Consider the following 24,786-nt stretch of genomic DNA (forward strand, 5'->3'; position numbering starts at 1 on the left):
AGACAAACTTCACCTTACATCATTCTTTTACAAAATTATATATATATTCTTATGGTAATATACAGGCATATGACACTTCAAGCTTAATCAAAGTGAGCAAATAAAATAGAATGGTTAAATACAAAATATCTCTTAAAATACAGTTTGAAATATACTTTTTTTTACATTACATATATTGATTAACAAATCGATGAGATAACAAAAATAAATATTTTGTGAAATGTAATCTTTTCGATGCATGTTGAGGACGCCGGTTTGATTGAATAAAAGGATGCACACGGTTTCTCCTGGCAGAGATTTAAAGCAAGGACAAATTAAACATCAATTCCTGCCTCCAATCCGCACCATCCCCCATCCTTACAAATATAGAATGATATTGCTCTGTCTTGCACTGACAAAATAACCAAAGTGTTCCTTACCTGATGCAACCTGACACTTTCCACCTACAAAAAGAACTACCCTCCAAATGTACAAATAACAGCTTAATTCTGAAAATGTGGAAAGTTGTCCGATTATTACCGTTATAGGTAATAGTGCAACGCATACCTGTTTTTATTGAGTTCAATGGCTGATGGCTCTTAAAGTGTCTAAAATATATACAATGCCTCAGATTACGATTTTAAAGTCCCCTTCAACACTTCAGACCCCTGTACCGTGTTCTTCAGGGGCAGGTGACTCGGGTGATGACTGCAATCGCATGGTTTGTGTCATTCTTTTGACTCTTGCGTCAGTTGTTTGCAAAACCCCATCATTTACATTCAGATTACAATGGCTGTCCTCCAGGCAAAACCGAATAGGCGTGGGATTAATGATGTCTGAAAGGTAGGCGCGCGGTGCAGGGTTGCATAGCGTCCGTCGGTGAAACGCTGTGGGGGGGGGGAAGAGGAAGACGAGGTGTGATGAAAAAGAGGAGAGCTGTACCCTCCTGCCCCTCCCCTGATTGGCCACGCCCCCTCTGGTGGGCCCCGCCCCGCTGGCAGTGGAACAGCGCTTTCAGTAGGACGGCGGAGGTGACCGCCTAAACAATGCTCGCGTCAAAGCAAAAGGCCATTTCTGTGCTGTGGGATGAGATGAAGGCATCTGTAGTGGGTGGCCAGGTCACAGTGTCCCAACTGAGTCTCTCAATGGAGACGACATCTCTTTCTAAACTCTTTCAACTCGGCTGGGGTCGTAGGAATCTGGAAGAAAAGGAAAATCAGGAAAGATAAATCACTGTCTGTTTTTATTCTTCATTGTAACTACAATTTTTTTGGAACACTTCCTGCAGTTGACATACCTAAAATTAAATCTGTCTTTGTTACCCAGGTATATATGGGTTAGGTTAGGTTAGGTTAGGTTATCTTTATTATCCCACTAGGGGAAAAACGTTTTGCAGCCAGGGTTCACATCCAACAGAATACAAAAGAACAACATCAACTACAACATCAGCACAATAATCATAGCGCAGTACTTAGTACAGCTAGTATAGAGAATGGAGGTTCATACCAAATTAAAAAAATGCCAGTGTGCAATTTTACATTTATTCATTTGGCAGACGCTTTTATCCAAAGCAACTTACATAGGTTACAGTTCTTTACAATGTTATCCATTTACACAGCTGGATATTTACTGAGGTAACTGTGGGTTAAGTACCTTGCCCAAGGGTACAGCAGCAGTGTCCCAGTGGGGATTGAACCGACAACCTTTCGGTTACGAGCCCTGCTCCTTAACCACTATGCTACACTGCCGCCCGTGCAATGTACTGGGAAAGGAAATTCATACCTAGTACAATGTGCTACATTGGGCAGCAATGTATATAGTGGGTTAGCAGTGTAGCGTAGTGGTAAGAGGCAGGGCTCATAACCAAAAGGTTGCTGGTTCAAGCCCACACTGGGGCACTGCTACTGTACCCTTGGGCAAGTACTTAACCTACAATTGCCTCAGTAGATATCCAGCTGTATAAATAGATGACATGTAAAAACTGTAACCTATGTAATTCCCTCTGTATATCAACATCTGCAAAATGCCTGTTATGAAATATAGGGACTGGGAACATGTCCCATTTATGTTGTCATTTTTTTTTTACAATCAGCTCCAGATTTGCTGAACTCTTCTCTCTCAGCCTTTCCCATTTGCTTCTGCTTTCTCCCTCTCTCATCCTACCTCACTCTGCCTTTCCCTCTCTTTCCCCCCATCCTGCTCTCTTCCTTGTTCTTCCTAGTTTGGAGACCTTTTCTGTCCTCTGTCTCTTGCTCTCCCCCCCTCCCTTGAAAAGTTGACTGCCAGGGGAATGCCTGTACCCCTTCTGAACCCTCCGAGCCCCCCAGCCCCGCTGCCTCACACAGCCTTAACACAACCATTTGACCCTTAGTTTCACAAAAACATGGTCAAAGCAAGTGCTTGGTGTTCACTGGAGGTTCCAGCTGAGGCGTTCTGTGTAGAGTGTTAATTACTGGTTGCAGGGGCTTGTGGCCTCACTTGTGTTCTTTGCCAAAGTTTTTACACAAATCACTACCAACTGGACCTGAGGGAAAAAAGGAGTTTCAGGAAGAAACTGAGGACTGACCCTGACTATGTTTATCCTCAGGTTTGTGTGAATATCTATGAGTTACTCCTCAATCTGCCACACCCCTGTTCAATGTTTTCCACAGCGCTGTATCATGTTCAAACTTTTTCCTCCTCCTCTCAGAACTGAAACAAAGAACAAGCACTCCCTCTAGTGGTAAAAATGTTTAATCGCAGGCACCGCAAACGCTCACCACGCGATGACAGGGGAATAAATCAGTATACCGCTCCTCGCAACATTTTCCACATCTGTCCAGACTCTCAGCTCAAGTCCCCACCCAATCTCCCTGAACAAAATGCTCAAAACAGACGAACAGACACTCCAGCCCTTTCTCCCTTGCATTCTGTACGGCCAGTTTCTAACACCTCACACATCAACCAATTATCTTTTACTGCTACAGCTTTAACCTCTTCTGGATTTCTGAACACACCTCTTAATAAGGCAGTTTTACTGGGCCTTTTTTTTATAACCAAGCCATTTTGGTCAATTACATGCTGATGAAATGTCTAGCAAGGGAGGGAATATGGCTGGACATTCAATTAAACATATAGCACTATAACTCACAATTTCAGAATTTTCGTATTTTCCTGTTTTATTTTTCATCATAAACACTTTTCATTACTGTATCTGATTCATCCAAGAGAACAAAATTTATTTGTCTTCAGTTCATTTAAAATTGTAATTAAATTTTAACAAATTTTAATATTGCTTCAAATTTCATTTCAGATCTGTTAACAGAGACCCTTAATGTTCCAAGACTGGGTTTGATACAGTGCTGGATTAGTAACTGTAGGCCACAGATAAATTGACGACCCTTTACTAACTGGACAGCCTGTGGTGTCATTAAAATTCTTATACAAGCAGATTTTCGCTTGTTCTGTATTTTGGCATGAAGTGACCGTGTCTTTTCCCTAGACTGACATTTGACAGAGGAAAACAGTAAAAAAGACAGTATGGAATGTACACTGGGAATGTTCCCCAAAAATGTTATCCTCCTACTTCCTCTGTGAGATTATGGACAACATGATGGAAAACTTTTTTTGCCTGGTTTAGTTCCAAGGATTCCATTCCATAGTTCCACCTAGAACAGCTGCCTTCCCCAGAACATTCCAGCACACCACCTAATGCACTGACCTGAAAAGGGCGGGACCTCCTCGTCCAGTAGGTCCGCCTCTAGTGAGGAGTCACTGAAGTCAGGGGGTAGGGTGATCTCCCTTTTAGCCACAGTGGCGTTGCGAGGCGGTGGCTGGGCGGCCAATGAGAGGGTGTGGATGGGGCTAGGCTGCCGCTCTGGTGTCGCCTCACCCTCGGCATCCCTCCCCACCTCTCCCTCGCCTTCCCCCTCGACTTCCTCCTCTAGGTCGAAGCTCTGGGCACCAAAGTGTATTGTGTGGCATTCGGGCTCCACCTCTGTTACCTTGATGGGGTGCTCCACCTCTACCTGACAGGGTGAGGCAGCTGTCTCGTCCTGTGGGGCCTCGACCACCTGGGGGTCGTTGTGCCCGTTTTCATCACCGCTCAGGGAGAGCTCGTTGGCAGTAGTGGGCACAGGCAGAAGTGGTTCATCGGGCAGAACCTCGGGCTGGACTGGGTCTTGCTCTACCTGCTGCTCCGCATCGTTCCCCTCCATCACCCCACTGAGGCCACTGTCCCCTCCAGATTCCATCACCTCTTCCTCCGCCTCTTGCTCAGGTCCATTCTGATATATGGACTCCCCACTCACTTCTTCATACCGGCTTTGCACTTGCGATATCTCTCCTTCAACGCTACTCTCTGGAGGTTCTTCAGTCCTCCCGGGATCGCTTTCAATGGCTTCGTCAGGCTCTGTGCCTCCATCGCTCCCTGCTTTCTGGTCGCCCACGGCAAGGGACTCGGGAGGCACCTCTATTCCCAGAATCCTGGCCGCCCTCTCCTCGATCGACTCCTTCTCTGGGATCCCCTCGGCACACTTCACCTCGTACAGATTGCTCAGGTCCTCCGGGGGCAGGCTGTTGGCCTTCTCATTGATCAGCAGAGCTTCCAAATCCTTCTCCGCCAACGGCAGCTGCTTCCTCCAATCGAAGTGATCAGGCTCGTCATCCTCATCGGAGGCTGACCTGTTCATACCTTCATCGGCACTGGCAACACTATGAACCCCTCTGATCCAGAACCTGCTGTTTTGACTTTTGGAAGGAGGAGCATCTGTGCTTGTTTCCTCGCTGGGTCTGCATACCAAGTTCTCTTTCTTTACCTTTCTTTCAGTGTCTACTCTAGAGCTGGAAACTTCCTGTCTGGATGCTGTGCTGAGGCCAAAAGTCCTAAACGAGCTGTGAGAAGCCGTGCCGACGTTTTCTGATTTGTGCTCGTCCGGAGCCGCTCTCTCTCGGGACAGCTGTAAAGCGTGGCACACGTCCTCATAGTTGGGGGGGCTGGTGAGCGTGGAGGCATCCTGCATTGGGTGTCTGGTGCCCCCTGGTGTTTCGGTGTACACTGTCAGCCCCACATCTCTCAGCAGAGACTCTTTCAGGACGGGGATGTCCGTCTTCGAGGCCCCGTAGTCACCCGCTGATCCTTGCGGGATTTGAGACTGGAGGCTGTAGTCTCTGAAGCTGGGCTCATTCGGCTGCTTGCCGAGGCTCACCGTCCTTCCTGGCGGCCTGGAGAATGTGCTCTTCACCTCCCCGCGGTCGGGGTCTGCCCCCACGGCCCAGCCCTCGAAAGCACAATGGGCTTTGTCAGGCTTTCTGGTGGGCTCTTCTGCTGCATGCCTGCTCTCCCTGTTGTAGTCTGAATCTCGCGTCTTGGGGCTCTCGTCGTTCCCGACTGCAGCGCCCAACTCCAGAATGTCCAGGTAGGCCTTGTCCAGGTCCTCGATGCACTGGTCCACGCTGGAACGCTTGCCGATCTGGGCCTGGAGCTCCTTGTTGAACGATTCCAGCTCCTCAATGGCGTCCCAGGGGCGTCGGCTAACCGGCTTCAGCAGGAACTGCCCGAAAGCCTCTGGAGCATTAATGGGCGGCGGTCTGCTCTCGCTTCTCCGAGCCGAGACGTAGGCCACCTCCTCTGGTTTTCCCGAGGGCGGCGGCTGAGCTGCGCTCTTCTTAAGCTGGCTGGAGAAGATTGCCGTCCTGGAGAAAGCGCTGTTGCTGGATGGGTGCAGCTTCTTTTGCCCCTTGATGGGATATCCATAGGTGCTGCAGTCGGCGCCTGCGCCACTGTCTGTGGTGGTGTCGGGGGCAGAACGGCCCTGTTCTAATGCTTGCGGATCTGGTAGGCCCTGTGGGGTGCCCTTGGTTCCCTCGGGGCAGCTTGTCTGTGTCTCCCGGTCTCTGTACTGGTCCCCAGGCCAGGCCCCAGGGGAGTGCAGCTCCTGTTGGTCGTTCAGCCGGAGGGGCTGCAATTCTTCCCTCACCGTCGTGGGCGCGGCCTTTTTCGGGTCCCTCCCATTCGTCGCATCCCTGGTGAGCGTCTCCAGCTCCAAATCAGCCAGGGACGCGTTCAGAGGCTGCTGGCTCGGCAGGTCGGCGGCGTTACTTCCAGCAGAAGTTTCCTCTGCACCTGGCGGTTTCTCGTTGTTGTTCTGGTCGAAGCTGTCCCCGTTTGGCTGTAGGTGAAGGGGTACGGACACCAGGCAGAATATGGTTTCGTTGAGTCTCCTCTTTGAGCTCTTCTTCCCGTCTCCGTCCATACTGGGCTCGATTTTTTTCACCTGCGTCACGGTTTCAGAGAAGCCTTGGCCCGAATTTGGGCTCTGCCCAGTTGGTCTAGTCTGCGAAACCATGTGAGGCAGGTCCTTCCGAAGCTGTGGAACGTTACCACTTTGGTCAGAGGCTACGGAGCCGTCACTGTCTTTGTGCAAACTGCTGTACCCTCTATTGCCGTCGTCAGGTTCATTCAGAGACCTTTTGCTCGGCTCTGTATCGACACATGGTGCCTCTGCAGGGGGAAAGGCACTGTCGTCTGTAGAATGTTCCAACACTTTAGCATCTGGAAGCTCTTGGCTGATGTGTCTGATTTTGTCGGCGTCTGTCAGGGCGCCTCCCGAGATGTGTCTCACGCGCGGGTCGTCGAAGGGCAGGTACTGCACCCACCCCTGGCCGTCCGGCAAGAGTCCCGGATGCGCCGGTCTCCTGCGGGGTACATGTCTGTCCCTCTGGTGTTCCGTCCAGGTGCACCCCGCCGGTCTGGAAAACCACTTGCTGGACTCCACGCTTCGGGGGACCTGCTGAAATGGCACCCCTTTCAGCCTGTAGTCTGACATGTCGGCATAGTTCTTTTGGGGGGCCCTCTGCAGCAGAGGTCTCTCGTACGACGGCGGGGGTATGTACACCGGGGGCTCCACGCTGGACCCTGCAGGCTCGTGCGCGAAGTAGTCCTGCCTGGGGGCGTATGGGGACCTGTCTTGTGGCTGGAGCCCGTGATCCCCGGCCAGCATTTCTGAGCTGCCCCACGTCTGCTGGTGGGCCTCGTAGGATGGGGGCTTGAGGGGCCTGCTGAACCTAGGTTTCGGCAAAGGTGCGCCATGACTGCCAGGGGCGACCGGCCAGCCGTTCTCCCCCCACCACCCCCGGCTGCCGCTCTCGCCATGGTATCTCCCAGGAGGCCCGTGAGGGAGGCTGCCATTGAGCCTCTGACCGGCGAACACGCTCTGCCCGACTGCGGACACGTCCACGTACTGTAGGCTCTCTGGCGACAGCACCCTGGGCAGGGACAGGGACTTCCCCTTGGTCCGGGGGTCAACGGGGCCCTCCGGAGTGCCGAGGTGGCGCTGCTCTTGGCCCCGCCTCTCGCCCTCGCAGTCGGACAGCTGCCGCCCCAGAGAGGCCGTCGGTCTCCACCCCTCCGGCCCCAGGCTTTGGCACCTCCTATCCCCGGTCGCCCTCCAGTAGTCCCTCTCCCTTTCATCCCAGTACTGTCTCTCCTGAGTGCGCCGTGCCCCATCCGGGGGCCTCACGAAGCCGCTCCCCCTGGGCTCCCTGCAGTCAGCGTAATCCAGCAGCACGCTGAAGTCCTGCCCGCGCCTCCGCCAGTAGGACACGTCCCTCTCGCCCCTCGGCTGGGTGTACATTCCCCTGGCCCCATTGTAGAATCTGAAACACAGGAGATGGCGGCAGCCATGTTTAAGGCAGTGATCAAAAACATCATAAAATCCTATGACTCAAATGCACCTGCTGCAGTTTCATATACCAACACTTACAAACTGCTGCTCACATAAACAATTTTAATTGGATACGGAAATAAAAAAATGAAATATATACCTCTTTGGGACATTAATAATAGGGTAACCCTTAAGAATTAAAAATAACAATAAATAAATATATTAAAACACATAGTTAAAAGAGCACATAATTCACTCCTGATTACACAAGCTTCTGCAGCTATGTTGATTTTCCCAGCCTGTTCCTTTAATTCTTGTGTTTGTGTGAGTCTCACTCTTTGGCAAAACAATTTCAGCAAGGCAGCGACAGGTAGCGATTTTCCGGCAACAGCTGCATAAACAGAAAAACATTTGTTATGTTTATTCCCATTTCATTTCACTTTTAAACACGAAACCAAGATCCTCAGGTGTGTTATGTTCTGGATATCTGCATCCTGACCGGAAAGATTAGAAAAAAAAAACTTGTAAACTTTCAGAAAACTCATAAACTGAATTGGGTCTGGATTCAATCAGGATTTGTACTTCACTTCGACAAACAATAAACACGCATCAAGTACCATTTTTTGCTCATTAATTCTGGTGATAACAGAATGGGCCAAACAAAAAAAAAGTAGGCCAACGCTGACTAATTGTTAGTTAAAATTATGGACAAATGTTGAATGAATCCAGGCCTAAATAAGCACTACTGGGAGTGGTGGAGCACTTCAAAAAGAGTTTGAATGCAAGTTTAATGGACTGTAATGCTATTTTTTGGCTTTGCTTTTTTGGGAATTGTGGACACGTTTGCCAGCTGGCTTCTGAAGTAGATGCTGCATTCCTCACTGTCCTCATTAGGCCTCTACACTAGTGTCCCGTAAATGTGGTGTCCTTGTGTCATTTACTGCGAAGTTTACAGCATGGTGGCATGGTGGTGACATCACGCGACACCGTACCTACGTCACAGGGAAACCCCCAAATTCACAATTTTTCCATTTCAGACAGAAATGTGCTTTGTCCTCTGATGACAGGGTCGTGCATCTGCGAATGCTAGCCCTAAATACTCTCGACAAGTCAATGCAAAAAGCCAGATCATGGCTGTGATTCAGAGGCTCAGCTGCAGTTTTGAATTCACACTTCTTCAACAGGTGTTGCATTTAATGTCAGACCACAGGGAAGCCAAGAGGTGAGAACTGTCCTACGCTAAAAAGCTGAGTGAAAATCTTCCGGTGATGACTGATTATAGCGGCAATGTCACTGGTTGGCTGTTGAAAAGGGACCCGCTGCCCTTCCCACCCCATCCGAGAGGGTAGTTTATGTATATCTGATAGCAGTGCTGGTGTCCGACTCCCTCAAAAGCACAGCCCTAACCCGGCAGTGGCAGCAATATGATCTGCGTGTAAAACCACCCTGGATTTCATACCAACAAGAACCTGATGATGTACTATGCCGGAGTATCGGGTCTCAGGGTCTCGATCGTGAATTCCAATTCCCTTCAAATGAACTGTATCCTTGCGGGTATTTTTTTCTGCCTATTTTGATTTATCGTCTCGTCTCTGGTCTTCACGCCAAGACAGTTCAGTGTTTCAGCCTGCTTCCTACATCCACAGCTCTGTCCAAGATAAACCGGCAGCTCCTTACCCAGAACCACAGTAAAGTCCAAGAGCAAATAAACAACTTCATATCCTGAGGGGGGAATGACACTCAGCTGTATCATATAAAAATTTTGATTGAAGGAAAAAAAAAAACATAAAAAATTATACAGGCTTTTAAATAAAATCTCATAATATATCTTTGGTACTATCATTTCTCTCAGGTGTTTCTGTAATGAGTGAACTTCCTTACATCAACACTGAAATATTAGCAAGAGAAGAGAACTGGCACAGCAATGCGGGTGGAAAAAAGACCTTTGACTTAAATTCATGCGCATAATTCGATTAGCCAATCAATTCAGTTTTATTCAAAATACAGCCTTACTGCCACAGAAAAATCCACCAATTTGCAATTATTTATTTAACTTAATTTCCGGGTACTTGACTGACTTAAAAGTTTGATTTAATCCAACTTCAGCACTGCCAAAGATACTTACCGTGTAATAAAACCAAAACAATCTACCTCTTACCTTCATAAATATTTCATAGCTAAAACAATCAGCTCAAGTAACAATTTATACATATCAGTTACACAGTAAAATAAATGCAATATTGTGTAAACGTAACCGGTCAGCCAATTCTAAGCAGCCAGGTGAGATGGTCCATGCAAAACTTTAAAAGTGATTTTTAAAAAAATACCTGCCATGACTATTTAGTTTTCCCAAAGTAACCTGGTCAATTCCCATAGCTGCGTGCTCTGAGCTGTACAGGACTCGGGTGAGGGCAGTGCCACAGCTATTGATCTGTTATGACAACACAAAAAGCTTTCCAGACCACGACTAAGGGCTGGGTGGTTCAATGGGGGTGGTCACTTCCATTACATTACACTACATTATTGGCATTTAGCAGTCACTCTTATCCAGAGCAATGTATATAGGTTACAGTTTTTTAAAAAATATATATATATACATTACATGCATCTCCCAAAGACTATAAACTTGTTAATGATTCAGTTAGTAGGCCGAATGTTCCATGTTCCAGCTCCATATTCTCAGTGTATAAAGGGGTAAATCATAACCGATCAACGATATTTTAAGTAATGTAAAACTGGTTTTGGAGACATTAAGGGCACAGGCTAAATGTGGTTATGATCAAAAATGAGCCTTTTTGCACAGAAACGCAAACATTTACACTGTGTCTATGCCAAATGCCTTTAAGCAATGTCCAACATAAAACGCACCCCTGTAATCCATACCGTTACCAATTCAATTTCCCTGTTATGCTGACAGTACATTAACTGTGGATGCGTCCACATTCCACATTTACAACAACTATATGATTGATTTCTCCCTCCACCAAAGTCCTGCAATACTCCCAATGACTTCAGAATGTATAAAAAACACTTTTATGAGTGTTTTCTCAATATGAAAAATTAATTTCTGGTGTTACAAAATTGTGCATTGTTTCTTAACACAAGTTTTTTTCATATTTGAACTTATGATGACCCGTCCTCTTAAAGGAGAAATAAAACCAACGAAAGATCCATCTCAGTCTGCACAGTGTGAGCAACTGTGAACGGCAGTGAACAAGAATCTCCCTAACCTGCGGTCATGAGTAAAAACGTTTTGTATTGGGTCTGGATGTCAGCTCATTAGATGTTTTTGCACATATGCAGTGCTGTTCACATGTACAGAAGACATAATGATGTCCCTGCATCATACCGGATCTTGGACGATATTAGACCCCTTGGTCTCAGTCTGAGACACAGCCTCAATAGCTTCTACTTACATGATCCCGATCGACTCTTGCACATGGCTGTTCTGTTTCCTTATTGGCTGCATCCTGAGCAGCTCCACTGTTAAAATATCTGGCATTTTCCCCAGCGCAGACCTGATGAGCAGATACTGATATTCTGAAGGGCAGACGATATCACTGCTGCTCTTCTGTTGATTTTCTTATCACACATTATATAACCACCAGGCAACCATACAGTGAAGGTGCAGGGCCTTGGGCTAAACAGCAGACATTTCCTACGCATACAGGTAGTCTGTCATGCACTAACATGCTGCAATGTCAGAGAAGTGAGAAATGGAGAAATGTCACAGTTATGTAAGTTGGTAAGTAGTTTTATGCTGGTCTCAAATATTATTGGAGGATATTTGAGATGCAATATGCAGCTAGTAGCACCACCTAGTGGATAAGGTTAGCATAAACCTAAATATGACAAGCTTTCCAAATAATACAAGGTTACTGAGAGGAGAAGAGAAAACATTGCTGTATCTTACAAATCTACAAGCTAAGATCTACTATCCTTTCGCCATAATACTGACATGATATTATAATACCCTCCAATTTTTGCAGTCTAAATGTAGACATGAATCTGCATTAACGATTAACATAACAGCATGCATAACATTTTTTGCCATCTTGAAACATTTACAAAATATTCATTTTTAAGGGAGCATGTACAAATCCAGCTTTAAACCAGCAGGGTAAAATCACAGATCCAGCGCTTTTCACTGTACAAGCCAGCGCATATGAAAAAGAGGTTTACGACTACACACTTTCATTGCATAATTCTGCCAGGCTGTACTTGGAGCTGCGTCCACACACTGAAATGTGAGTGTTCCTTTGGTTAAATAGGTACATGTGTCCAAATGCTTAATGTGAAGTTAACATGTTACAGAAGGGTACTGTGAGAGAGGGGAGTGTGCTCACACAGACACACTGAGGAGTATGTGTTGATCACAGCTCTGGCGTCTAGCTGCACTGTGTATAAGACACACACACACATACACACACACTCACACACACAGACTAAATGTGACAGACAAGACTCCAAGGTGCAGCAAAGTACCCCCTATAGCGGCTTTGCAGGGAGGGGTGAGGTGTGTGAAAGACCGAGCTCTGCCTAAGGATTTAGTCACAGTAGTTATGCAAACTCCGCAGCTCAAAAGTCCTTGACTGATTCTGTCTTTAACGCTCTCCCCTCTTGTAGTGAGCAGTGTTGGGTGCTCTGACACCCAGCTGCTGGAGGGAACACTCCCCCTGCCCCAAGCAGAGAGGGGGTCCAGCTTGCACACACCGGGGGGGAGGGGGGGGTGAAAGGGGGGAGGGATTGTCAAAAAGAAACTCACCCGCTGTCCCTGGTGAGCGGATCTCCAGGGGGCTGCGCGTCGCCGTGGTTACCGCCGCTGGGCTTCCTCCTCTGGGCTCTCTCCCTGCACTCGCCGTCGCTGGAGTACCCCTTCCGCACTGCCGCCGCCGCCGCCGCCTGCCGGGCGCAGACGTAGGCCCCCACGTCCGTCTCGTACCCGTTCGCCGTCCCGTGACCGGAGGCCCGCCCCTCGGCCACATCGCGCCGCCGGTCGGCGTGCCGCTGCTGCTGCTGCTGCAGCTCGCGGGACGAGGGGGCGTTTCTGGGCGCTTTGTATCCGTGGGAAATCAGGAGGTCCTCCACACTGTACATGGCGCGTCTATCTCTCTCTCTTTCTCTCTCTTCTCTCCCCGGGTTTTCCTACGCTCGGCGCTTCTTCCGCGCCGCGGAGGCCATCACTGCGAAAAAACACAAGGAGACGGGAGAAGGTGGGCATTAGGCGCCATTGTGTCCCCCCCCCCCACTTTCCCCTACCCTTTTTTGAGGGGACCTGAGGGGCTGGACGGGGGAGAGGAAAACAAAAAGGGAGCCCCCGTTTTTTCAAGCCCCGTGACGGCCGGGGTGCGGCGTCCGCCTGCCACTTCCCCCTTTCAGACCCATGGCGGCGCGGGCGGGGGGGTCCGGGTCCTCGCTCTCGCCGCCGAGCTGAAAATGCGGAACGGCTCGGCGAAAAACAAATCCGCGCCGATGGAAAAACCGCCCGGGTGTTTAGAGGAGCTCTTCTGTGCGGGGCGAGCTCCCGGCCCCCTCCTGCCCCGGCCGCGGCGGAGAGGGGAGGAGCTGTCGGGCGCAGGGGGGGGGTTCGGCAGCGGCGTGTCGGGATTTTTGGAGGACGGCAGCAGCGGCTTCTTTCGGATGTTTAGTGCACGACTCTCCAAGCTGCCCCACGTGTGCTCGCGAGCTTGTCCCCCCCCCCCCCCCCCCCCCCCCCCGCCTGCTCCGCCCCCCTCCGCCCCCCCGCACTCCATCCACGTCAAAATCCTAATCTCCCGCTCACACAAAAAAATAAATAAATACATAATCTCAGAACTAGACAAAGAGAAGAAAATGGCCAAACCGGTGAGGATTACACTCCGCTGGTACTGTAATGACTGTCGCAAGGAGAGTTTAGAGTGAGAGTGTGCCGGTTGCCCTGATTGATGCTCCTAAACACAGAGCCACTCGCAGAATCTGCCCCCAGATACCCCCTCACAGAGAACAGTTGAACATCACGCCAAATTTAAGAAATGTCCACCCGCTTCAGACAAAAAAAAAATAAATAAATCAAATAACCCTGAACCAAAAAAAAAACCCCTTTCACTCCTGCCTCATTACTATGCTGATAAATAAAAGCACTTTGACTCCTGCCTCATTCAAGGTTGAATGATGCAAAGGAGATCAGGAAATGAAAGCCCTGCGAAGAGTCTAACAACACCGTGCAAAATCTCAGAATTATCTTTACTATCACTCACAAGCTTACTGAGCTGCAACACACCCCCACAAACTCCAAAACACAGCATCTTAGAAGCTCTCCGCAAATCTCCGTGCCCTTCCTTAACTGTACACTGGATGGAAAAAAAATGTTTTAAATGTTTCATGGATATGAATATGATCAAAAATATTCCTGTATTACTATGGTGTGTTTCAAGCAAATTTTCAGCAGAAAATGATGAGACACTGATGGCAAAAATATTCCGTGATCCCTTTGTCAGTGTTTCATATATTACTGGTCTTCCACTAGATCTAATTGAAAACTTCTCAAAGCAACTTCCTAACAGGCTGCAACCTGAGCGGCCAGTGATACAGAAGTGATTAACCTCTTAGAAAGAGGAATTCTTCTCTCTTTGTATGGCTGGCCTTCTAATGCGATTATCTTTTTCATTTAGGACTTTTAAACCCGTTAGCTTTGGAGGATTGACTCTTGGCTTTGATTCAGTTCTACCTTTTTAACTGTTTCTAGATGCTTTAGAAATGTTTATTACACTTTCTTTTTTTCAGTTTTTTTTAATTCATTTTTTTTTCAACAGCAGAACCCCTCGTTCTATTTTACAATATTTTAACTTTTTCTGAGGCAAAACTAGTGTTTATTCATCTTGAGGAGTCTTGGGTCATTAAAAGAAGTCAAAAGCAGAAAGATATTCTTGAAGTGTTTGAAAAACATTTAAATTGTGTAAAAGGTTACACAGAAAATCAGCGGCCCGCAAGTACACAAGTTCAAAAAACCTAAAATTCCACATAAATTAGCTCTCGTAAATGTGAGGCACACCTCAGTTAAACAGCAAGCCTCCTTAAATCACATTCCCAGGAAAGCCTGTGTTTTTCCACAATGTTTGAATCACCGCAATCATTGCAGTGCATGAATCTCCTTTGATAACAGCCCAAAACACACCAGGTCAAAACGGAGACATTCGAGCCGAAACGGCTGTCACACCCTTCCTTCCTGTTCAGCACAGAACTCGCATTTTGATCTCTGGCTTCAGTTGTTGTCTGGCCACATATTTAGTCATTTATCTGTTTATCCTTGATGTTGTGAATCAGCCCAGGCGATGTTTGAGCCCCCCCCTCCCCGAACCCCCTTCACGCATCTGTTGTACAGGCTCGCTGTTTCCACTGTAACCATAACTGCTGGGCACAGCTTATCTTCCCCATCAGCGGCAAAGCTTCATAATTTCCACTGGTCACGACCCCGGTGGCTAATACAGTACAAAACACGACCCGGTTAAACTCTGTTAAACCCCTTATGCAACGGCATTACAATCTCCTACAAAAAAAAAACAAAAAAAAAAAGCTTGGCTTTGAGAAAATGCATGCGACCGCGCTTGACTTGTGATTTGTGTCTTTGCGTACGCGTAAACCTGAAAGTGAGGTCACTTTAATAACGGAAACGTGCCGGTTCAAACACTTGGAAAAGTGCAGCTGCTTTTTTTTTGTTTTCAGCTATTTTCAGCATTTTTTTCTGAAATGAATTATCATGGTTTATGGCTTGCATGTGCAGCTCAACACGCTAAAAATAAGTGAAACCACACGCAAACCACTAACGTCAACATGGTGCAGCACTCATATTTCATGAGAGAATACATCTGCATTTATCTTATAGTCATCTATATCTTAAACTTCTTAAATTGATTCAACGGGTACTTGTTAAGGCCTGTCTGACAAATCATTTTCACCACCAAAATTAGCTGAAAATGTCTTTTCAAGATGCATCAGCTTTATCTCAGGTGTCCTCGTGGGGCCAGCAGTATCCTAGAATTGTTTCTAGAGAGCAGGTGTCATTCTGGTCATTTGTTTATGAGTATGTTACTACTTGTAGTTACTGTTCAAGTTAATCACATGGGAATGATTTGGTGAGATGGGTCTAGGTGCTATTGTTATGTTAATTGAACTGAATCTGTCCCTCCTTAAAAATTGTGCTGAATAGATATCAGTTGTCTTCATCTCACAAATATTGCTGACACATTCAGCAAAAAACCCACATCAACTGCTCTCTAGCATTTCTCACTAAACTCAGAGTGTAATGTGAACTACTTCTATTCAAACCACGTAGGACTTGTAAACATAACCTGTCATTTTGACTTCTAGAGAAAATTGAACCTTTAAATGATCTGAACTGAGAAAACGTCAAACGTAAAAAAAAATATCTGCTCTAAGGGAAAAGGTGTCTTATAGGAAAAGGTGCATTACCATCACTCATGAAATAACAGAGACAGCTTTGGCCTTGAACTACATATCTCCCATCTTAAAATCAGATATAGGAACATACACTTAGTAGAGGATAATAACTGAGGACTACCCTGACATAGGAGTTTATTTAAATAATTGTTGAGAGGATAAAGAGAAGACTGCTGTTTCACTTCTCCATAGTCCACAACTTTGTAAACAACCCTTATTTGCAGCAACAATATAACCTACTTGCTGTACATAAATCAGAGACAGTCAAAGCAGGAGTCTGGTTGTGCGAAATACACAAATGTTTCAGCAAAACGTTTTTTTTTTTTTTTTTTCCCCTGACAAATTCAATCTCTCAAAGTGTGGTTTCCTGCAATTTCGTTAAACCCCCACCACGCTGCCAGCGAAGATAAGCGCACAGAGCCAATGGCGAGCCGCTGGGTTTCAGAAGAATGCTCTCGCCGGGAACACGCCTTGGTTATAAATAAATAAAAACATTTTTAGATCTCCGCGTAGGCATCTGGTCTTCCGAGCGGCTACGGTGGCCAGAAGGTTGGGGGGGGGGAGCGGCCATCAGCTTCCAGGTCGACAGATTGGTGTCAGATCCTTGTTCACGGGCCACGGGAGGCCTGAATGGGACCCGGTCAGAGGACAAGTTACGGCATCTGCATTTCTTAAGTTTACCCAAGGAAACCTGCAGTGGGGGCAGGACCCAAGAGACAAGTCTACAGCGCATTACCGTACCTACTATTTATTAAAGTAAAAAAACAGAGAAACAAAAAGAACCATTTCTTACCTCAGTAGTGAAATTATGTTTCACTATGTCCATGCTGTGGTCAAAGACAAAAAAAAGTTTCTGAGTGTGTTCTAAACATGTTTTTCTTCATACCCAATTGGTCAAAATGACAGCGGATACTCAATATGACCTCTCCGCTCCCCCCCCCCACCCCACCCCACCCCACCCCACCCCACCCCACAATGTCTATAGTAAATTGGCCTGTCACACGCATTAACATGGATAGCATAGCATAGCACCACAGTACGGTTAAAAAAAAGAAGAAAACATGCCCTGATAGGAACAGGGTTTAAGGTTAATGAGGAGAGGGATTTAAAAGCAGTTGGAGGCCCATTCGCAGGTACTACAGAGAGGCAGTGTCATGTGAACTGCTGACAGATCTAGGGCCTCTTTGCCTCTCCCCACTTGAGGGAAGGTTTTGTTTTTAACTCCTCCATATGCCTGGTCCTTCCACATGCTATGGAGCCTTAGGGAGAGATGAGGAGGAGGCCAGTATCCTGTGTGTATTGTTGAAGTCTCATAACTAAAGGCTTAGAGGTTGCAGTTAAGTGTCACTCTTTCAAAAAACCCTCTGTGAACTATTGTACCACTGAAATTGTGAGCCACATTACATTACATTATTGTCATTGATCAGACGCTCTTATCCAGCAACTTGCATATGTTACAATTTTTACATGTTATCCATTTATACAGCTGGATATTTACTGAGTCAATTCTGGGTTAAGTGCTTTGTCTGAGAATGATGCAGCAGTGCCCCAGCAGGAAATCAAACCGGCAACCTTTTGGTTACAAGCCTGCTTATTTAATATTATTTAGAGTTTAATATTAGTTAAATTCACTCAGTGTTGGGAGGGCACAAAGTATCTCATACCACTTTAAGAGGACACTTCTGTTAAGGGCTACAGCCATAAAGGTTGATATATTTAACAGCACGTTACGGTTAGGGTATATCAGTCTGTAGAATATCAACAGTCAACACTCACTTCTAGTTAGGCATGGCTGTCTCAGTGTCTGACCTTGCTGAGATTTTAGACCATTAGGAAATTCCCCTTTTCTTTAGTTCTCTCATTTTTTTTTCCTGATTTTACATTTCAGGGGTTATTTTGTTTTCTTTTTTTTTTAGTTTTATTTTCTTATGCCGCATGTAGATAAACGAACGGAACCACAAATCCCCCAAAAATGCCGGAGGAATCTGACAAAGATCAAAAAATTGCGAATTATTTCGGGTGCTTTCACAATGAACACAACAAACACATTGTAACAGCATTGTCCAGTAACATAAATTGCTACGCGGAAATTACACAGAAAATTATTATTGTGAATAAGTAATTTAGTCATTTCGGTTTACTGTAAGGGTTTAGAAAACAGCTGAAGACAATTAAACTTTATCTCAGGAAAATCCAATACACAATGGCTGCATGGAGACTGGGCGAAACATGTACCTGCCAGTGAAGTAGTTTCAAACACCGGTGCTGAATTTTGCTTACAATTCAAATACTGGTGCTGGCTTTTGCTTTATTCCCTTGTGGACAATACACGTAGTCTAGCCTAAAAATTTTATTTCAAGTCAAAACTCCAAAAACTGCCCCCACAACGTTAATGAGGTCGTTCGGACACCGTCATGGCCTTTCCTTAGTAATCACCTTCGTAATCTTGTAGTCACAATGCACAGTGCATGTTTATCTTCTGTTCTTTTTTTAACAAGCGGAAATACCTGCAGAATTTTCCAAAGCACCTACAGCGCACTGTGACAATAAATGGCAGACAGTGTCTCTGGTTGGACGAACCAGGCAGTCACAATAGCCTTTGATTACTCTGGTTACTTGGTGCATCCAAACACACACTTTCCTTGGGGTTTCATTTTCAGTCACTTACATGATAACTGTAAGGCAAGCTACTCATCATTTTTAGAGAACAGCCTAGGTCCTCTTACAACCTCAGTGCAAGGCCTGTAAGTACTTTCAATTAAACTGTGATTTAGAGTTTTGTTATAATGCACAAAAATGAAAACTTTTATTACTTTAGTACTTCAGATATCTGCAGTGTAATTTAACTTCTAACACAGTAATGTACAAAAGGTCTCAAGAAACAGGCTGTGGACAATACCTTAATGAATGCTCTCGAGTGGGGGCCCAAAAGCATGTTCATAAGAGACACTACTGTGTTTTCACCCTGCCCTTCACGCTGCTCCTGAACGTCAGTTGTTCGGTGATGGATATTGTTTTGTCAGCAACTTAACCCAGTCTACTCTGCTTCCTGAGGATGTGAGCCCGAAGGGTCTAAATCACAAGTGCTTCCATCATGACGGGCGATCAGGGGCCTCCTTCTCTCTGCCGGACGGGCCCCTGGACTGCCGGTGTGACCGAGAGGAACGGGAAACCGCCCCGGCAAAGACGGGGCACCGAGGAGCCATATTTCACCCCCGCACGGGGCACAGAAAGGGCCACCGCAATAACTCTGGGCCTGGCGTGACAGCGTGACAGCATGACAGCTGACCTCCGCCCTGCTACCGCCTCACCGCGGCATCCTCTGCCCCTAAACCCGTGGCTCCACCGCGCCAAGGATGTCTGTGGCATCTCAAACAGATATGACCGCCATGTTTTCGCATTGTGGTACAGCTGTTATGACACCGGGCTTAAGGCTAAAAGGCTGCAAAACCAATTCCAGAAAGTGTGACACCCCTGCTGCACCCTCGAATGAGACACTTCACATGATTTTAAGTGAAAACATGCTATGGTGCAGACATATATAGGGACAGGATGTTAAATACAAGCTACAATTACAGTTATTGGCATTTAGCAGATGCTCTTATCCAGAGCAACTTACATCAATTAGTTTCTTTTTTTCCCCACAATGTTATCCATTTATACAGCTGGATATTTACTGAGGTAATTGTGGGTTAAGCACCTTGCCCAAGGGTACAGCAGCAGTGCCCAAGTGGGGAATCAAACCGGCAACCTTTCAATTACGAGTCCTGAGCCTTAACCCCTATGCTACACTGCTGGCCCAAGCTATGCACGTTTGCCTGGATAAGAGGTGACAGTGTGGTGTAGCTGAGCTCGTAGCTGAAAGGTTCTGCTGCTATACCCTTGAGCAAGGTACTTAATCCACAACTGTCTCATGTCGGCGAGTCTGTGGGCTGGTCCGCAAGACTACGCCTGGAATCCTATGCTGGCGGGTTACAGACAGCCCAAGCAACACCACAGAATCCAAATCTCCCAGGATGGGAGTTTGTACAGAAGGGAAAATGTCATGCAGGCGACAGCGGGGGCGGTATACAGGACACCACTGATTACAATGGCATGCGACTGTTTTTTTTTTTTTTCTAACCCAGCTAAAAATCTACTGTTGGCGTGTAGGGCAAGTGAGGAGAACCTCTGTATCAAACCAGCTTGAACGTTGCAGGCGAAGACAAGCTAACCTAAATCACTGCTTTTACTGTAAAAACTACTTTTGCAAAAAAAAAAAGACAGGAAAACAACTCCCCACACAAACAACCTGCCTCCCAGCACAATGTTGGAAATACACTTGCAATGTATCTTATAAGTGCAGACAGTTGCAGGAGAACAGTTGCGCTGTATCTGAGAGGCCTATCCATTTCGCCAGGCTGACCAGCTGCTTACAGGAGTCACTAGGATTGTGAAATCCACTTCTTACATCGAGGAGTTTCACCACCTACTTCTGTTTGTTAACAATTTTCATGTAAACAGATTTCTGTTTTTCTCTTGAGAATGATGGCCACTAGACTTTGGACAGTCTTTCTGTAAAAATACAACACAGTGCTATGAACATCAGAATCACAGTTGTGAGATTTTATATATTTTATATATGTGTGTGTGTGTGTGTGTGTGTAACATAGGACAATCTTTTTGCAAGATGAAATTCCCTTCTTGTAGTGACACAGTCTTTTTAAACATTCATTTCCTCTACATATGTAACACATTTAAGCCCAAATTATTTTGGTCTGAAGTGATTATAACTGAAAAAAGAATCAAGGTTTTTTAAATAACAGCACTTCAGTTTTGTGCAATTTTCACCCAAGTTTTTCATCTCCTTTGACCCTTGTTCCAAACAGTTGCTTAGTTACAGACACAAAGTTAACAAACACTGGTTTCCTCAAACAATGGTTGCTTCCTCTATGTCTTTTTTTGTTGTTGTTAGATAATTTGCCCTACGCAACACCCTTGTGCTGGAGAATTCAAGATGCTTGATGCATTGGGTCCTACCACAAAAAAGTATCTCCCATAAGTAACAAGAAACGACTGAGATGGTGTGGGTCTGCCTCGTGGCGGGTCAACGGCGAGAAATACACGTTACTAACACCGCGGTGCTTGGAAGAAAGCTGGAATGGTTTCCTGATGCCTTCTCCAGGATGCTCCATAATGACAGAAAACACAAGGGACTACACAGGTGATTAACTGCAGCAGGACTGATTAAGCGGCCAGACTGAAAAAGGCACACAGGGAACTTAGCCAGGTTAGCGGGGTTAACAGCCCTTCTCTTTCAACAACTACCACGGGATCTTCTAATGACCGCTATGACACCTCAGGTTAATGTCTTGTATGGAAGACGCCGTCTCATACGGCACAGTGCCCCACTTACAGGATTGGGGCTCTGTGGTTATCTGATCCAGAGGAAGTGCGCCCCCTTCTGGCTCACCACCACCACCTCCAGCAGTAATCGCTGCTTCCCTGGAGGTCTCCTGTCCAAGTGCTTCCACAGCTCAGCCTTTCAGCAACAGATGGCTTACATGCCTTTAAGGCTCCTGGCAGAGGGTTAACCAATACTAATATACCAATAATATTGGTTTATGTAATAAGTTAATATCCTCTGCTCACAAATAAGATAAAGGCTAACTTAGAGAGTAAAGGCTTGCATAGAAACACCCTCCCCCCAGGTAGCCATGGGAGAAGTCAGTGTTACATAAGATCTCATGTGACTCCCGTAGCAACAAGAGATGAGAGAGGTAGAGTCCCATAGATTTAAACAGCACATAATTAAATCTATACAAATTTAAAAAGAAATGCCCCCTTTGGGCCACCACGATGTCAAACAAATACAAGTACAAAATCTTTCAGGGGAGTCGTAGCAAGGTACAACACGAAATTAAATTTGGCTTGACGTTGTAAATTGGAGTAGCTACACAGTAGCTATTGCTGCGTTGATGTTGCAGCTATAGCAGAGGCATGATTCAGTCTGACATTAAATTGTCCAAGATTAGCTTATCCAAGTTTCAGCGCTGTCTAGAAACTTACTGCTAAAATACATGGAAGAGGAACAAGTCCACTATTGCAGGTCACCTCTATACTGCCAAGTAGAACGCCACCAAGCAATGATCTTTTTAATGTGCTTGGTATGATGCAGCTGGACGGTGACCCTATAAGGTTCTAGGATGGCCAATAACTACCAGGCCAACGAGTGGTCTACTACAACAACTTATAATTCAGAAGAGAGTTATCCCCAAAGGCTCTGCTGCACTAATTTTTAAAATCACCAAACTTTACCAGCACCTGCACCTGTTCTGTGCTTTTCCCCCAAAGGCCTTCACGATAAAAAGTTTAAACGAATAAGAAGCGCACATTGATATAATACAAACCATACGGACACACCATCTAATCAGCGCCATCCGTAGTCTATTCACAAAGAGCAAAAAAAGGGATGGAACACAGACTGCTGCTTGGGGTTTACGCTTGGCTGGAACACCAGCTCAGAGACCTCAGCGACTGAAAGAATTCTTTAACAGCAAGTTCTTCTACCGATGCACGTTTGCCTCATTTATAAAAAGGAAACGTGTAAAAGGCCCTGGCAATAAACAGAGTCAAAAAAACAGAGCCAAAAAAAGCATATGATAACATTTACAGAGAGAAAAAAAAACACACACATCCAAGACCTGAGTAGGATAAATCACTAGATATAGTGCACTGAAGCACACTAAACGCATAGCATTGAGTATGACTTATTTTTCCTGTAGAGTTCCACGGTGATGTTGTTGTGTTTTTTTTTTTTTCACCAGCCCAGCTTGTCTCATATTAATTAGCGGCCATCACGAGCTTGGGCAGCTTTAAGATGACAGTGACAGGGTTTATAAAACAGAAATGCCCTGATCAAAGGGACTGCGGCACATTAGCATTCTGCTAATCAGGTTTGGATTTGGCTGCCTGTCCGGCCCTCATTGTCGAGCAGAAAAAGAGGAAGGGAAAAAAGAAGAGAACAGAACAGGACACATTTAAACAAATACTAGCGCGATGAAATAATTAACAAGCCTTTAGCAAAGCTGGCTCAAGTATGCATTGTAGCGCATACATGTTGATGTCTTCAGTCAAAGCCACTGCAGTGGCTGTGATAACTTGGCAAAGTCTAGTCTTACACATATGACTTTACTGTACTTTCGGGATGTTTTGCCTACCAATCAGGATAACTCGCTCAAAAGACTGCAATCAAGTCCTGATCCTTGATTTACAATTAAACATAAGAGTTTACCTTTCCCTTCACAGGTACAGTCTGGCAGCAATCATGAAAAAGAAAACACTAAATCTTGCATTTACTTCTAGGTCAAAGTTAAAAACAACAGTAACCACCATATAATCTAGGGTGTCTAGTTAGGTTGTATGAGTTAACTTGTGGTAGGGCTTGAATAGCTATGCTCACACTCACTGGTCTGGAAGTTTTGCTATCCTGGTCTGACACTGTTGCTCATTCAGCTTGAATGGATACGGTTTACATTTACATTTACATTTATTCATTTGGCAGACGCTTTTATCCAAAGCGACTTACATAGGTTACAGTTCTTTACAATGTTATCCATTTATACAGCTGAATATTTACTGTTGGGTTTAGTTCTGCTCTTCTGTACAGGAAGTTGCTCTGGCTAAGAGTGTCTGTGAAATGAATGTAATGTAATATTATCTCTACAATATACTATACAGGTGTGACATACATTTATATGTACTGCAAAAATCTATTTTCCTGCGTTTCCGTTATATACAAAATTATTGCCGCTGCTGCTTCAGAATTTTATGAAATGTCTTGAAGCCGCAATTACACAGCTCTGCAGAGGGCATTTAATTTGAATTATACAACAGTTAGTTCTGGTCGAGTAATTCGATTGGACAAGAGCATTCCAAAGAGTGCTGATAATAGAGTATAATAGCACTGGGACGTTTTACTATTATGTATCACTTCGCTTTACAGATGTTCTGATGCAATCATTGTTTACACCAATGCGAGCTTAATTCGCATTTGCCGACAGCGCAAGTGTGGATACGTTTCCGTGTATGATAAAAAAGAACCTAGCTAGCCTGCAGTTGGGTATGATAAACAATAGATAGCTAGCAAACCTACCATATATCTAACCTCTCCATGCATGCTAAAAAGTAGCTCACTAGCCTGTCGTGGGCTATGATTAAAAGTGGCTTGCTTGTCTACCGTATAGCCTTTTCGTATATGATAAAAAACAGGTAGCTGGCTAGCTAACTAACTAACCTGCAGTCAAGAAACTGTTTATGTGTTCCTTGACAACACGTGTAAATGTAATTCTGAAGGAACTATTTTTGTCGGCGGAGCCGAATAAATGAAAAAACAACACAATTTGTTGTCTGAAATTATCGTTATTTGATAAACAGCCTTGTTTGTAGAACTGTTGTATAAAAGCAATATCACAGTCAAGGTCGTGCTGTTATACTGTATATCAGCACGGCTGTGATTTTCTTTGCCAGTCGGTCTGTGGCCTCGTGCCTACGACTGAATCACAGTTGTGCTGATATTACAGTAAACAGCACTCCCTCTCGACGGATACAGGAGACACGTGGCAACACCCGGACGAGGCGAGAGGGAGAGAAAGAGGAGAAAAAGAAAGAGAAGAGAGAGAAAGGTAGATTTAACTAGCTAACGTTAAGTTAGATAGGTTTTATATTCTCTATTGATGTTCATGGCCAA

General features: G+C 45.6%; 1 protein-coding gene across 1 annotated transcript in view; it reads right to left on the reverse strand.

Moving 5' to 3' along the window:
• Window positions 1–249: 249 nt before the first annotated feature.
• jcada (junctional cadherin 5 associated a) overlaps window positions 250–24,786 on the reverse strand; it is a 33,933-nt gene continuing 9,396 nt past the window's right edge. The window contains exons 2-4 of the mRNA XM_036522068.1: window positions 12,388–12,805; window positions 3,680–7,614; window positions 250–1,178 (exon numbers count right to left, since the gene is read on the reverse strand). Coding sequence (XP_036377961.1) covers window positions 1,144–1,178; window positions 3,680–7,614; window positions 12,388–12,719 — 4,302 coding nt within the window. The 5' untranslated portion in view covers window positions 12,720–12,805 and the 3' untranslated portion in view covers window positions 250–1,143. The remainder of the gene's footprint in view (window positions 1,179–3,679; window positions 7,615–12,387; window positions 12,806–24,786) is intronic.

This window comes from Megalops cyprinoides, chromosome 2 (assembly GCF_013368585.1).
Source record: "Megalops cyprinoides isolate fMegCyp1 chromosome 2, fMegCyp1.pri, whole genome shotgun sequence".
Lineage (NCBI taxonomy): Eukaryota > Metazoa > Chordata > Actinopteri > Elopiformes > Megalopidae > Megalops > Megalops cyprinoides.